The sequence below is a fragment of the Megalobrama amblycephala genome, linkage group LG13 (assembly GCF_018812025.1).
Source record: "Megalobrama amblycephala isolate DHTTF-2021 linkage group LG13, ASM1881202v1, whole genome shotgun sequence".
In the NCBI taxonomy this organism is placed as follows: Eukaryota; Metazoa; Chordata; class Actinopteri; order Cypriniformes; family Xenocyprididae; genus Megalobrama; species Megalobrama amblycephala.
The window spans coordinates 13,203,796-13,218,215 of NC_063056.1; the positions used below are offsets into that span (position 1 = coordinate 13,203,796).

The following is a 14,420-nucleotide window of genomic DNA, read 5'->3' on the forward strand; positions in this document are numbered from 1 at the left end:
TCTAGTTGAAACTGACCTGGAACCCCAGCCTTCATCCACATGTTAATGTCCGTTCCCTCTCCGTGTTCTTCGAGCGATGTGACATTGATGGCAGCCAACAGTTTCATCACCTCCTTCATGATTGCCCGAGCTTTGTCACTGCCAGTGAACTGCAGTCCCAGAGGGCTGAAGGTGCCCAGGTCAGACTCCATAACCAGGTCAAAGTTTGAGATGTTTGCCTTAGGGAAAGTGGAGAAGTCATCATTACAAAATCAGAATGTAATATCCAAATTTAAGAAAATCTAAAGCTGAAGAACATAATAAATATATTATGTTATTTTTTTATAATGAACCCAATATAAAGTAGCACTGAAGGACTTTTTGTTAATCTGGGTTCTTGTATCTTGCCACAATTTTTTTTTCTACTTGAATGATGGTTTGTTTTAATCTCAACAGTGAATTGCCTATCCAAGTCATAGAAAGCTCTACCAAATATCTACATAATTGGATGTAATACAGTAAAAAGTTGGGTCAGTAGCCAAAACGCAGCATTTGAATCCTGCTTGGCCTGAAACCACTGCTCTCTGATCAGAATCCAACCTCATAAAATGAAAACGAAATCCCATGGCAGTGTGCAGATACAATAGAGTTTTAACTCCAACTGCTGGCTAAATTGTTCCATACCATAAAGTATCATTTTACAGCACACAGACCTGACAAATACGGTTTATTGCACTGTTTGCTCCAAAGCCAGAAGAGTCCAAGTAAAACATTATTGACAGAAATAAAAGCTATAGATGGATGGGAGCCACAGCACTTGGGTTTGTGTGGGAAATTTCAGCCAATTTGCTCCTCCTGCTAAAATTAGGATCAACTCTGAGAGTACTTTCAGCTTTGAAACAGATACCACACAAACCTGGTAAAACCTTTTTTGTCAGATGCCATAATAAAACACAATAAAATAGGCTATTTATGTAATTCTAAACAGAACTAATTGTGACCCTGGACCATAAGTCGCACAGGTATATTTGTAGCAATAGCCAGCAATACATTGTATGGGTCATAATGACCGATTATTCTTTTAGGCCCAAAATCATTAGGATATTAAGTAAAGATCATTATCCATGATATATTTTGGAAATTTCCTACTGTAAATATATCACAAAAATATTTTTGTGAGTGGATATGCATTGCTAAGGACTTCATTTGGACAAATTTAAAGGCGATTTTCTCAATATTTTGATTTTTTGCACCCTCAGATTCCAGATTTTCAAATAGTTGTCCTATCCTAACAAACTATAGAGCAATGGAAAGCTTATTTATTCAGCATTCAGATGATGTATAAATCTTAATTTTTTTTCAAAGGTGCCCTAGAACGTTTTTTCACAGGATGTAATATAAGTCTAAGGTGTCCCCTGAATGTGTCTGTGAAGTTTCAGGTCAAAATACCCCATAGATTTTTTTTAATTAATTTTTTAACTGCCTATTTTGGGGCATTATTAGAAATGTGCCGATTCAGGCTGCAGCCCCATTAAATCTCGCGCTCCCCGCCCCCCGAGCTCTCAACTCTATATACATTGCATAAACAAAGTTCACACAGCTAATATAACCCTCAAAATGGATCTTTACAAAGTGTTCGTCATGCATGCTGCATGCATGCATCGGATCATGTGAGTATAGTATTTATTTGGATGTTTACATTTGTTTCTGAATGAGTTTGAGGCTATGCTCCGTGGCTAACGGGGCTAATGCTAACATTACACACTGTTGGAGAGATTTATAAAGAATGAAGTTGTGTTTATGAAAAATACAGACTGCAAGTGTTTAAAAATGAAAATAGCGACGGCTCTTGTCTCCATGAATACAGTAAGAAACGATGGTAACTTTAACCACATTTAACAGTACATTAGCAACATGCTAACGAAACACATGTGCACAGATCCAGACGTTAATACTGGCTGCCCTTGTCTAATGCCTTGAACATGAGCTGGCATATGCAAATATTGGGGTCATACATATTAATGATCCCTACTGTTACGTAACAGTCAGTGTTATGTTGAGATTCGCCTGTTCTTCGGAGGTCTTTTAAACAAATGAGATTTACATAAGAAGGAGGAAACAATGGTGTTTGAGACTCACTGTATGTCATTTCCATGTACTGAACTCTTGTTATTTAACTATGCCAAGATAAATTCAATTTTTGATTCTAGGGCACCTTTAAAAAAAAAATACCCCTATGACCCTATAAAAGATCTTGATGGAAGATTTCAAAAGTGCACTCAAGGACAAAAGAGTACTCACATAATGAACAGTGAAAATGTGCTACATTAACTTTCTGAAACATTCTGTGCTTAACTGATACAGACAGTCAGAATTATTGGCACCCTTGGTAAATATGATCAAAGAAAGCTGTAAAAAATAAATCTCCATTATTTATCCATTTGATCTTTTATTAAAAAAACAAAATCACAAAATTCTAATCTTTCATTGAAGTAAAACTAATGAAACATTTATTTATGAAATAAATGTTTTTCTCTAATGCATGTTAACCACAATAATTGGTACCCCTAGAAATTCTTATGAGTAAAATATCTCAGAAGTATATTCCCCTTCAAATTTACAATTTTTCAGCAGGGTGACTAGGAACATAAAATTATAATGTAGTATAAATATGAGGTAACACAAATTCCCTTAATCATCCATCACCATGGGTAAAACCAAAGAATATAGTTCTGATGTGCAGCAAAAGATTGTTGAGCTTCACAAAATAGAAAGAGGATGTAAGAAAATAGCTAAAGCATTGAAAATCCGCATTTCCACCATCAGGGCAATAATAAAGAACTTCAAATCAACTAAAGATGTTACAAATCTGCCTGGAAGATGACGTGTGTCTATATTTTCTTAATGCACAGTGAGGAAGATAGTTCGAGTGGCCAAAGACTATCCAAGGATCACAGATGGAGAATTGGTTGAGTCTTGGAGTCAGTTTCTCAATGAGATTTTTACCCCCATTTTTAATTTTTACTTCATTGAAAGGTTAGGTTTTTGTGATTTTTTTTTTTTTTTTTTTTTTAATAAAAGGTCAAAAGGATTAACAATGCAGGCTTCTTTGTTCATATTTACCAAGGGTGCCAATAATTCTGACCAGGACCGTATAACAACATTTACAACTGTTTTTCAAAATACATAAAACATGCCATGTTAGTACAGACAGCTCTGGTAATTTGTATCACAATCTAGAACAAGGGTGTCATTGAAGGTCACAAGCCAGATTGGACTTAAGAATCAACTTCATGGTATGTATATATGTATATATATATATATATATATATATATATATATATATATATATATATATATGGGAATTAGTAATTATATTCACCAGAGATTACATATACAGTACAAGAGTGAATGACAAAAGATTGTCATTGATATGAGTGACTATAATAAATAAAAAGAAAAAAAATCTTAGAAATCTTAGAAAGTACCTGTATTCTTTGCATTCATGTTGATTTAAATACTTTTAAAATTTTTGTGAGAAAAGTTTCAATTTAATCAAACTAAAAAATGCAACCATTAAGTATAAATAAATAAATAATATTATAATGCACATCATAAACATCATTACGTTTGGAGGAGGTGCACTTGGCATTTTACAGCCTGAAATGATCTCATCCTTGTCATAAAAAGGTCAAATTATTTGATATTTTGAAAGACTTAGAGACCTTGACACACTGTCACGAGGATCCACAGGGATCCTCTTTATAATATCATTTCCTGTTTTATTTTTTTCTGCATGTTGGTTACAACTTGCAAGTTTTTTTTTTTTTAAATATTAATAAGCAGTTTTAGTATAAATAATGCTAAAAACAATTTATTCTGAACTACATAAGGTTCTTATCAATAATTTCATTCCTTCAATGAGGCTGATTTATTCATTATGTTATCAGGACAGTTGTGTCACCTTGATATTTTTGACTTAAATGTCAGAATATATTAATGAGTTGCATTTTGAATGTGTTTTTGAATATAATAATGAGATTAGCAAAAAAAAAGTGTCACTCAAATATTAAATCAGTAATTAGTGAATATTTTCCAAAAAACTACACTGACAAGAAAGAAAGAGTCTAACTAACTATAATAATAACTAATAATAATCCATCTGCACAACTAATTTAAATTTTGTCAGGCTAAAAGCAATATTAATATATAACAGGCTATTTAACAATTATTCAATGCAAAATAGAAAATCATCTATTTATTACACATTATATTTTCACACATAATTAAATTAGCAAAGGAATTGTCTCCAGGAGAGTTCAACAGCATCCCATATGTGAAGAGTCCTTCCGGAATTTATGACTCTCCTGTGACCCCTACGTGACCCTCACCTTTGACCATTTCTTATGTATAAAAGTGTGTCAAAGGGTGTCTAAAATAATGTCTTTAAGTAACCTCATTTGTGTAAGGAACTGTACTGTTAACCTATCAGAAACTGTACAAATAACATCAAATGATTATCCATATGACTAGAAGTACTAGTGTTTCTGTATTTTAAATTAGTTTGAGGGTAGATACTCTTACTCATTTTCTACAGCCTTTGGAATTGTGGAAAACTTTGTCTTCAGTAAACTCTCTGTTAACTGACTGAACTCTTGGTCTTCTTTGAGCATACTGGTCTCTCTTTATGGTTTAACTAGACTTTCCCTACAGTTGCGAGCTACAGTATTGCAACACAATAAATTAAATAGAACATTATGAATAACCTTTTCAATATAATTAATGAACTTAACATAATCAGGGCTTCAAGTGCGTAGCACTTCCAAGGATCAGCATTCTCCTCTAAAAGTGATCAGGCAGACCAAATCGTAAGTAATAGAGACTTGAAACTTTGAGGGCTGGTAGTACTCACACCGTCTACAACGTCACCAAGGCTTGCCCCGATCCGCCTGACGGGGGCGCTACAGCTGCTAAACCCTTATTCGTAGTCTCAAGTGTCTTACTATATCGTTGGAATCCTTGGCTCAAGATGGACAAAATAAATGCCTTGGATTTGCTGGTCGTTCTGAAAATTTTGATCGTCAATAATGATCAAAAAAAGGTTGAAATTTCGAATCACAGTCCCTAAGGGCCACCAAAATGTTCGAAATGACCGGACCCACTTTTACTAACTCGTAAACGGAATGAGATATTTTCAACAAACTCAGCACATCTATGTAAGTGCTTATTCTGTGGTTGTGTGAAAAAAGATGCAGCGACTGGCCACTTGGTGGCGCTATAACAGCAAAAAAATATGAATATGGCTATAACTACTTCACTGTAAGTTCAATCGACTTGAAAATTGGCATACAGTGTCTTTGTCCAAGGTGCCATGACTGTTTATGAGGACATTGACGCCTCTCAAAAAACATGTCCGCCATCGGCCCTGTTTGACTCACGACCCTAGAGGCCTGTGAGAAATTCAAAAGAAATCGGCCACTGGTGGGGAACCTTCACGGTTTTCACATTGTGTATCGTGCAATTTTCGCACACGCCCACGACATTCGTACCACATGGTAGAACTCCTCATTCTGAACATCTTTGACCGCCTCTAGGACCGCCGCTGTCCATCGGAACGTTCTTTAAATATTGCAGATTATTTAAAAAAAATTGTAACTGTACTTTCCCTACAGTTGCGAGCTACAGTATTGCAACACAATAAATTAAATAGAACATTATGAATAACCTTTTCAATATAATTAATGAACTTAACATAATCAGGGCTTCAAGTGCGTAGCACTTCCAAGGATCAGCATTCTCCTCTAAAAGTGATCAGGCAGACCAAACCGTAAGTCATAGAGACTTGAAACTTTGAGGGCTGGAAGTACTCACACCGTCTACAACGTCACCAAGGCTTGCCCCGATCCGCCTGACGGGGGCGCTACAGCTGCTAAACCCTTATTCGTAGTCTCAAGTGTCTTACTATATCGTTGGAATCCTTGGCTCAAGACGGACAAAATAAATGCCTCGGATTTGCTGGTCGTTCTGAAAATTTTGATCGTCAATAATGATCAAAAAAAGGTTGAAATTTCGAATCACAGTCCCTAAGGGCCACCAAAATGTTCGAAATGACCGGACCCACTTTTACTAACTCGTAAACGGAATGAGATATTTTCAACAAACTCAGCACATCTATGTAAGTGCTTATTCTGTGGTTGTGTGAAAAAAGATGCAGCGACTGGCCACTTGGTGGCGCTATAACAGCAAAAAAATATGAATATGGCTATAACTACTTCACTGTAAGTTCAATCGACTTGAAAATTGGCATACAGTGTCTTTGTCCAAGGTGCCATGACTGTTTATGAGGACATTGACGCCTCTCAAAAAACATGTCCGCCATCGGCCCTGTTTGACTCACGACCCTAGAGGCCTGTGAGAAATTCAAAAGAAATCGACCACTGGTGGGGAACCTTCACGGTTTTCACATTGTGTATCGTGCAATTTTCGCACACGCCCACGACATTCGTACCACATGGTAGAACTCCTCATTCTGAACATCTTTGACCGCCTCTAGGACCGCCGCTGTCCATCGGAATGTTCTTTAAATATTGCAGATTATTTAAAAAAAATTGTAACTGTACTTTCCCTACAGTTGCGAGCTACAGTATTGCAACACAATAAATTAAATAGAACATTAAGAATAACCTTTTCAATATAATTAATGAACTTAACATAATCAGGGTTTCAAGTGCGTAGCACTTCCAAGGATCAGCATTCTCCTCTAAAAGTGATCAGGCAGACCAAACCGTAAGTCATAGAGACTTGAAACTTTGAGGGCTGGAAGTACTCACACCGTCTACAACGTCACCAAGGCTTTCCCCCGATCTGCCTGACGGGGGCGCTACAGCTGCTAAACCCTTATGCGTAGTCTCAAGTGTCTTACTATATCGTTGGAATCCTTGGCTCAAGACAGACAAAATAAATGCCTCGGATTTGCTGGTCGTTCTGAAAATTTTGTTTTCGTTTTTGAAAAACCTACTTTTGTGAACTAGTCCTAGGTTTTTTGCCTGATCAGAAAAAAACAGTGCAGCAAGATTCTCTGGAGTCTGATCGTCAATAATGATCAAAAAAAAGGTTAAAATTTCGAATCACAGTCCCTAAGGGCCACCAAAATGTTTGAAATGACCGGACCCACTTTTACTAACTCGTAAACGGAATGAGATATTTTCAACAAACTCAGCACATCTAGTAAGTGCTGAGCACATGTAAGTGCTTATTCTGTGGTTGTGTGAAAAAGGACGTGGCGACTGGCCACTTGGTGGCGCTATAACAGGAAAAAATATGAATATGGCTATAACTACTTCACTGTAAGTTCAATCGACTTGAAAATTGGCATACAGTGTCTTTATCCAAGGTGACATGACTGTCTATGAGGACATTGACGCCTCTCAAAAAACATGTCCGCCATTGGCCCTGTTTGACTCATGACCCTAGAGGCCTGTGAGAAATTCAAAAGAAATTGGCCACGGGTGGGGAACCTTCACGGTTTTCACATTGTGTATCGTGCAATTTTCGCACACACCCACGACATTCATACCACATGGTAGAACTCCTCATTCTGAACATCTTTGCCTCTAGGACCGCCGCTGTCCATCGGAACGTTCTTTAAATACTGGAGATTATTTCAAAAACCAACTTCGGCGGACTAGTCCTAGGTTTTTGGCTCAACCTTGATAACTGTTAAACCATAAATTTCCTATGGTAAATTGGCTGTAAATTGTCTTTTCCATTGAGATGGCTACAGGCTTGCTAATTAAAACATTATACCTTTTTCTGCATGTGCTTAAAGGCCTTAAATGATTAGTTCACTTTCAAATGAAAATTACCCCAAGCTTTACTCACCCTCAAGCCATCTTAGGAGTATATGAATTTCTTCTTTCTGATGAATGCAAATGGAGATGTATTAATAAATATCCTGACGCATCCAAGCTTTATAATGGCAGTGAGCGGGATCATTGAGTATGAGCTGAATAAAGTGCCTTCATCCACATCCATCCATCATAAACTTGTTCTCCACATGGCTCCGGGGGTTTAATAAAGGCCTTTTGAAGCGAAGCGATGCTTTGTGTAAAAAAATAAATAAATAAATCCATATTTAACAAGTTATCAAGTACAATATGTAGCTTCCGCCAGACTGCCTTCCATATTCAAATTACGAAAAAAACGGACCTGGCATCGCATCAGTTAAGCTTTTTCCGTAAACGTAGGACGTAGCATAAGCTTTTTGAAATGCCAGAGTTTTACACTTTCTACATAAGTTGAATACGGAAGGCGGTCTGGCAGAAGCTAGATATTTTACTTCATAACTTGGTAATTATGGATTTTTTTTTTTTTACACAAATGCATCGCTTCACTTCAGAAGGCCTTTATTACCCCCCTGGAGCTTGAAGTGAACTAATCCTTTAAAGCACTTGAACACATATATTTATATTTTATAATTTCATATTATATATTTATATCCCCCCGCCCCCCGCCAAAAAAAAAAAAAAAAAAAAAAAAAAAGACACCCTTGTTTTAAATCACCCAACAGAACAGTTTTAGTCTGATAGGGAAGTGTACTTTGTGCTGTTGGAAGTACTGAGCAGCTCCCACCCCGCCAGGCTCCTCTGCAGACCACAGCACCGTCCTCAGTGTTCTTTTGGGACGCAACCCTGGGGACCCAAGCAATCGACAGTATGAGCCAACCAAGTAATATTTCAGAATACATTTTCATAATGCAGACACTGTAATATTGCCTCACCGACTGAGATCAAGGCTTTCATCAGTCTGATCTTTAGCAGAAAAGGACAAGAGAATATTACATTTATTTTTAAAATAAAAGTGCATATGTAAGGTCAGGTTCACACATCAGAGACTACATGCTGACTATTCTGGGAAAGCTAGTGCTAGATGATCCTGGCCAATCAGACAGTTGCATACTGGGCACTTGATAACTTGTCTGTACTTCCAGCAGAGCGGAATCTGTGAGAGATATTTTGGGCTTAATTGTGTTGGGCTTTCTCAATGATCCAGATGGGAGAACTGTACATCTCTTGAACTGCAATGTATGAAAACTGGTCACTGTGTCCAAGTCAAATGGCACATTAGAGGATGGGGCCAAGAAAACATAATATACCAAAACATGCTAATAAGAGTAGATTTATAGATCCTAAGTAAATAACTCAAACTGTTGCGATAATAAAAGCTTACATAGTAAAAATAGAGCCAAGGACTCGGTGAACTGAATGTTGTTGATCATTTAAAATGTTGTAGAGAATGCTTACTCTACCAGCACTGAAATGAACCATGTTGTCTGTGTTTATTGTGCACCATTATGGCTTTATTTTGCCAGTGTTTGTGGATGCCCCTTGCCAAGAGAAAGATCTTAAATACAAATGAGCACAACCCTCAGTATTGCCTGTGCAATAAAGCAACAATAGAGGAGAGGGGCCAAGAGACTCCCACCGCATTGCATATTGACACTCAGCAGGAATTTTAATAATCTCCATTATAATGGAATATTCTCTATACACTGCACTACTTCTACAGTTGTTGCACATGCCTGCAAAACCAAAACATTAACTAAATAGTAATTAAAACAATAATAAAATAATTATAATTATAATGTATTTTTACATATGCATTAAAACACATGCATCTAACACAGCATTTTCAATGATAATTTTTAGTAGAAATATTACATGGTTTTACACAGTGGCATTTAATTCACTATGCATAACATATATTTTATAGGTATATAACATATATCTGATTTTTACCTGTTATTTCAACGTGATCTCATGAGAATTTGTATGTATTTTACATAAAGTGTGGACAATTATGTTTGCATATACAGTCCCGCTTGAAAGTTTGTGTAAAGTTTCAGCTATATAATTTACGTTTTAGATGCTGTCAATATGGTGCATTTCATTATGCAGTGCCGCTTGAAAGTTTGTGAACCCCTTGCAGAATCTGTGAAAATGTGAAGAATTTTAACAAAATAAGAGAGATCATGCAAAATGTATGTTACTTTTTATGTTTGAGTACCTCAATTATCCTCTGAAGAACAGAGCTCAGTTTAACTGCTCAAGACAAACAGGGGACTCATGAACAACCATCACACAACAAACAAACAGTTGCAGATCATCCAGGTAACCACACACAGTATTAAGAATCATGGTTCACAAACTTTTGAACGGGATCATTTTAATAAATTCAGCTATTTTCTTGTCTTGTGAATTATATGTAAACATCTTTTTATGTAAAATATCTTAATCAGGACAGTACTAAATAAAAAATAACATGCATTTTGTATGATCTCTCTTATTTTGTTATTTTTTTTCACAGATTTTGCAAGGGGTTCACAAACTTTCAAGCGGCACTATAATGAAATGTACCATATTGACAGCATCGAAAACGTAAATTATATAGCAGAAACTTTACAGATGTACAAATGTTTAAGTAACCTTATTTCATCTTATTTTATTACTGAATTCATAGAATTAATTTATTGTTTTGCATTGTTTTTATGTCACTGCTGTAATTGTTTAATTATTACTTCAGGTAATATTTATTTCATTTGCCACTGGAAACAAAAGGCTTTTTATAAATATGCTGTGACTCAAAAAATGACTATAAAATACACAAAAAATGCTGTTAACAATGAAGCATCACTTCTGGCCATACGTCAGCATGTTGTGAAGCGTGACATAAGCGTGTTGTGAAACTTGCATGAGAAGTGATACAGAAGCACAGAGGAAAGGTACTTCTCGTGAGAGTTTCACAACGTGCTTATGTCACGCTTTACAATGTGCTAAAGTTCACAGCATGCTGATAGTTGGCCGGAAAGCAATGCTTATATATTAGTATACAGTATCTCACAGAAGTGAGTACACCCCTCACATTTTTGTTAATATTTTATTGTATCTTTTCATGTGACAACACTGAAGAAATGATACTTGCTACAATGTAAAGTAGTGAGAGTACAGCTTGTATAACAGTGTAAATTTCCGTCCCCTCAAAATAACTCAGCACACAGCCATTAATGTCTAAACCACTGGCCACAAAAGTGAGTACACCCTTAAGTGAAAATGTCCAAATTGGGCCTATTTAGCCATTTTCTCTCCCCAGTGTCATGTGATTCGTTAGTGTTACAAGGTCTCAGGTGTGAATGGGGAACAGGTGTGTTCAATTTGGTGTTATCACTCTCACTCTCTCATACCAGTCACTGGAAGTTCAACATGGCACCTCATGGCAAAGAACTCTCTGAGGATCTGTAAAAAAGCAGACTAAGGACATTGAATACTGGAACCATGTCCTGTGGTCTGATGAGACCAAGAACTTATTTGGTTCAGATGGTGTCAAGCATGTGTGGGGGCAACCAGGTGAGGAGTACAAAGACAAGTGTGTCTTGCCTACAGTCAAGCATGGTGGTGGGAGTGTCATGATCTGGGGCTCCATGAGTGCAAAAAATGAAACAGCACATTGGAATTCACACTCATCTTCTGTGAACAGTAAGCCCCACCTTCTTTGATTTGATTGGCCAGTTCACTCATTCTGACAGTGATGAGCGCTGTTAGACCACTGAGGCAGACCAGCCTAAAAATGTAACTTTTAAAACTTTTTTTGTTGTCCTAACAACAAACAGAACTGTGCATAATGGAGTACAAAAGCATCAATATCATCAAATATTGGGGGGAACAATTTGGTCATTTCTAATTATTGCGGGGGACTTGTCCCCCTCAGTGTCTATGGTGGTTACAGCCCTGATACACACACACATACAGGTGCTGGTCATATAATTAGAATATCATCAAAAGTTGATTTATTTCACTAATTCCATTCAAAATGTGAAACTTGTATATTATATTCATTCATTACACACAGACTGATATATTTCAAATGTTTATTTCTTTTAATTTTGATGATTATAACTGACAACTAAGGAAAATCCTAAATTCAGCATCTCAGAAAATTAGAATATTGTGAAAAGGTTCAATATTGAAGACACCTGGTGCCACACTCTAATCAGCTAATGAACTCAAAACACCTGCAAAGGCCTTTAAATGGTCTCTCAGTCTAGTTCTGTAGGCTACACAATCATGGGGAAGACTGCTGACTTGACAGTTGTCAAAGGCGACCATTGACACCTTGCACAAGGAGGGCAAGACACAAAAGGTCATTGCAAAAGAGGCTGACTGTTCACAGAGCTCTGTGTCCAAGCACATTAATAGAGAGGCAAAGGGAAGAAAAGATGTGGTAGAAAAAAGTGTACAAGCAATAGGGATAACCGCACCCTGGAGAGGATTGTGAAACAAAACCCATTCAAAAATGTGGGGGAGATTCACAAAGAGTGGACTGCAGCTGGAGTCAGTGCTTCAAGAACCACTACGCACAGACGTATGCAAGACATGGGTTTCAGCTGTCGCATTCCTTGTGTCAAGCCACTCTTGAACAACAGACAGCGTCAGAAGCGTCTAAAGACAAAAAGGACTGGACTGCTGCTGAGTGGTCCAAAGTTATGTTCTCTGATGAAAGTAAATTTTACATTTCCTTTGGAAATCAGGGTCCCAGAGTCTGGAGGAAGACAGGAGAGGCACACAATCCACGTTGCTTGAGGTCCAGTGTAAAGTTTCCACAGTCAGTGATGTCATCTGCTGGTGTTGGTCCACTGTGTTTTCTGAGGTCCAAGGTCAACGCAGCCGTATACCAGGAAGTTTTAGAGCACTTCATGCTTCCTGCTGCTGACCAACTTTATGGAGATGCAGATTTCATTTTCCAACAGGACTTGGCACCTGCACACAGTGCCAAAGCTACCAGTACCTGGTTTAAGGACCATGGTATCCCTGTTCTTAATTGGCCAGCAAACTCACCTGACCTTAACCCCATAGAAAATCTATGGGCAACCTGGGCTCTCATAACACCTGAGCAGTGCCACAGACTGATCGACTCCATGCCACGCTGCATTGCTGCAGTAATTCAGACAAAAGGAGCCCCAACTAAGTATTGAGTGCTGTACATGCTCATACTTTTCATGTTCATACTTTTCAGTTGACCAAGATTTCTAAAAATCCTTTCTTTGTATTGGTCTTAAGTAATATTCTAATTTTCTGAGATAGTGAATTTGGGATTTTCCTTAGTTGTCAGTTATATCATCAAAATTAAAAGAAATAAACATTTGAAATAAATCAGTCTGTGTGTAATGAATGAATTATTTTGGAAATGTGATACATTTTTATATGTATTTAAATATAATATACAAGTTTCACTTTTTGAATAGAATTAGTGAAATAAATCAACTTTTTGATGATATTCTAATTATATGACCAGCACCTGTACACACACACACACACACACACACACACACACACACACACACACACACACACACACACACACACCTATGGGTTCAGTTTAGAAGACATTTATTTATCACCTGGGGTCGTATGGATTACCATTATGTTTGTTTTGCATGGTTTTTGAAGCCCATTCATTTGCCTTATATGGTTGGACAGAGATGGATTATTTTTCTAAAAATCTCCATTTGTGTTCCACAGAAGAAGAAACTCATATACATCTGGGACAGTATGAGGGTGAGCAAATGATGATATAATTTTCATTTTGGGATGAAGTATCCCTTTAAATTCTGCTCTGTACTATTGTATACTGACAGAGAGAACTATGAATGCGACACATTATTTAGACTACTTTGGTAGTTCTTTTTGAGAACATTTTTTAAATAAATTGAATAAATTATTGTGATTGCACTTGCCTGTTTCTTAAGTTTTTCTTTATACTGTACATATTTTTAAGAAATTAGTTAGGATCAGCTTTAGAGGTAGGAGTGGGATTAGCGGCTCAAAAATATCTATGTAATGGTATATTTTAACTAAAATGGTCATTGTACATTTTCCTTCCTGTTACATTTTATATATTCTTCTTTTACTCTATAAAAGTGGTTATGAATAGGCATCGGGGTAGAGGTTAAGGGAACTAAACTGTATAAATAAAATATTCAAAAACTATATTAATATATTTGTCATGAAAGATTAGTAAAGATCTTACATTTTCATAGATATATATTAGTAATGTTTTATGTTGTCAATATGTCCATATTGCATGTTTCAGCAGCTATCATAACTTACAAAAAAAGTATGTTTTTATACATGCATATAAACAGAGACCAGGCTGGCTATTTAGAAAAAGTATTTTTAAATAAAAAAGAAAAAAGGCTTATAAAGTCACCATGAAATCAAAATAGACAAATTGTTGTTGTTGTTTTAATAGAATATTGCAGTATTTATTATAAATGATTTATCCATGCACATTATTATTTATTTATTTTTTAATAATTTTATTTTTTAATGCGCTCGTAATCTTTAATTAAAATAACTTCCCCTCCCTCTTGCAGCAACATCTCTTCT

At 36.5% G+C, this 14,420-nt stretch overlaps 1 protein-coding gene and 1 long non-coding RNA gene across 2 annotated transcripts in view; one reads left to right on the forward strand and one right to left on the reverse strand.

The window, feature by feature from the left end:
* LOC125243151 overlaps positions 1-14,420 on the forward strand; it is a 65,099-nt gene that overhangs the window by 30,949 nt on the left and 19,730 nt on the right. The window lies entirely within an intron of this gene.
* The window catches only part of LOC125243150 (carboxypeptidase Q-like), a 59,257-nt gene that overhangs the window by 8,607 nt on the left and 36,230 nt on the right, over positions 1-14,420 (reverse strand). The window contains 2 exon segments of the mRNA XM_048152548.1: positions 17-218; positions 8,578-8,669. Coding sequence (XP_048008505.1) covers positions 17-218; positions 8,578-8,669 — 294 coding nt within the window.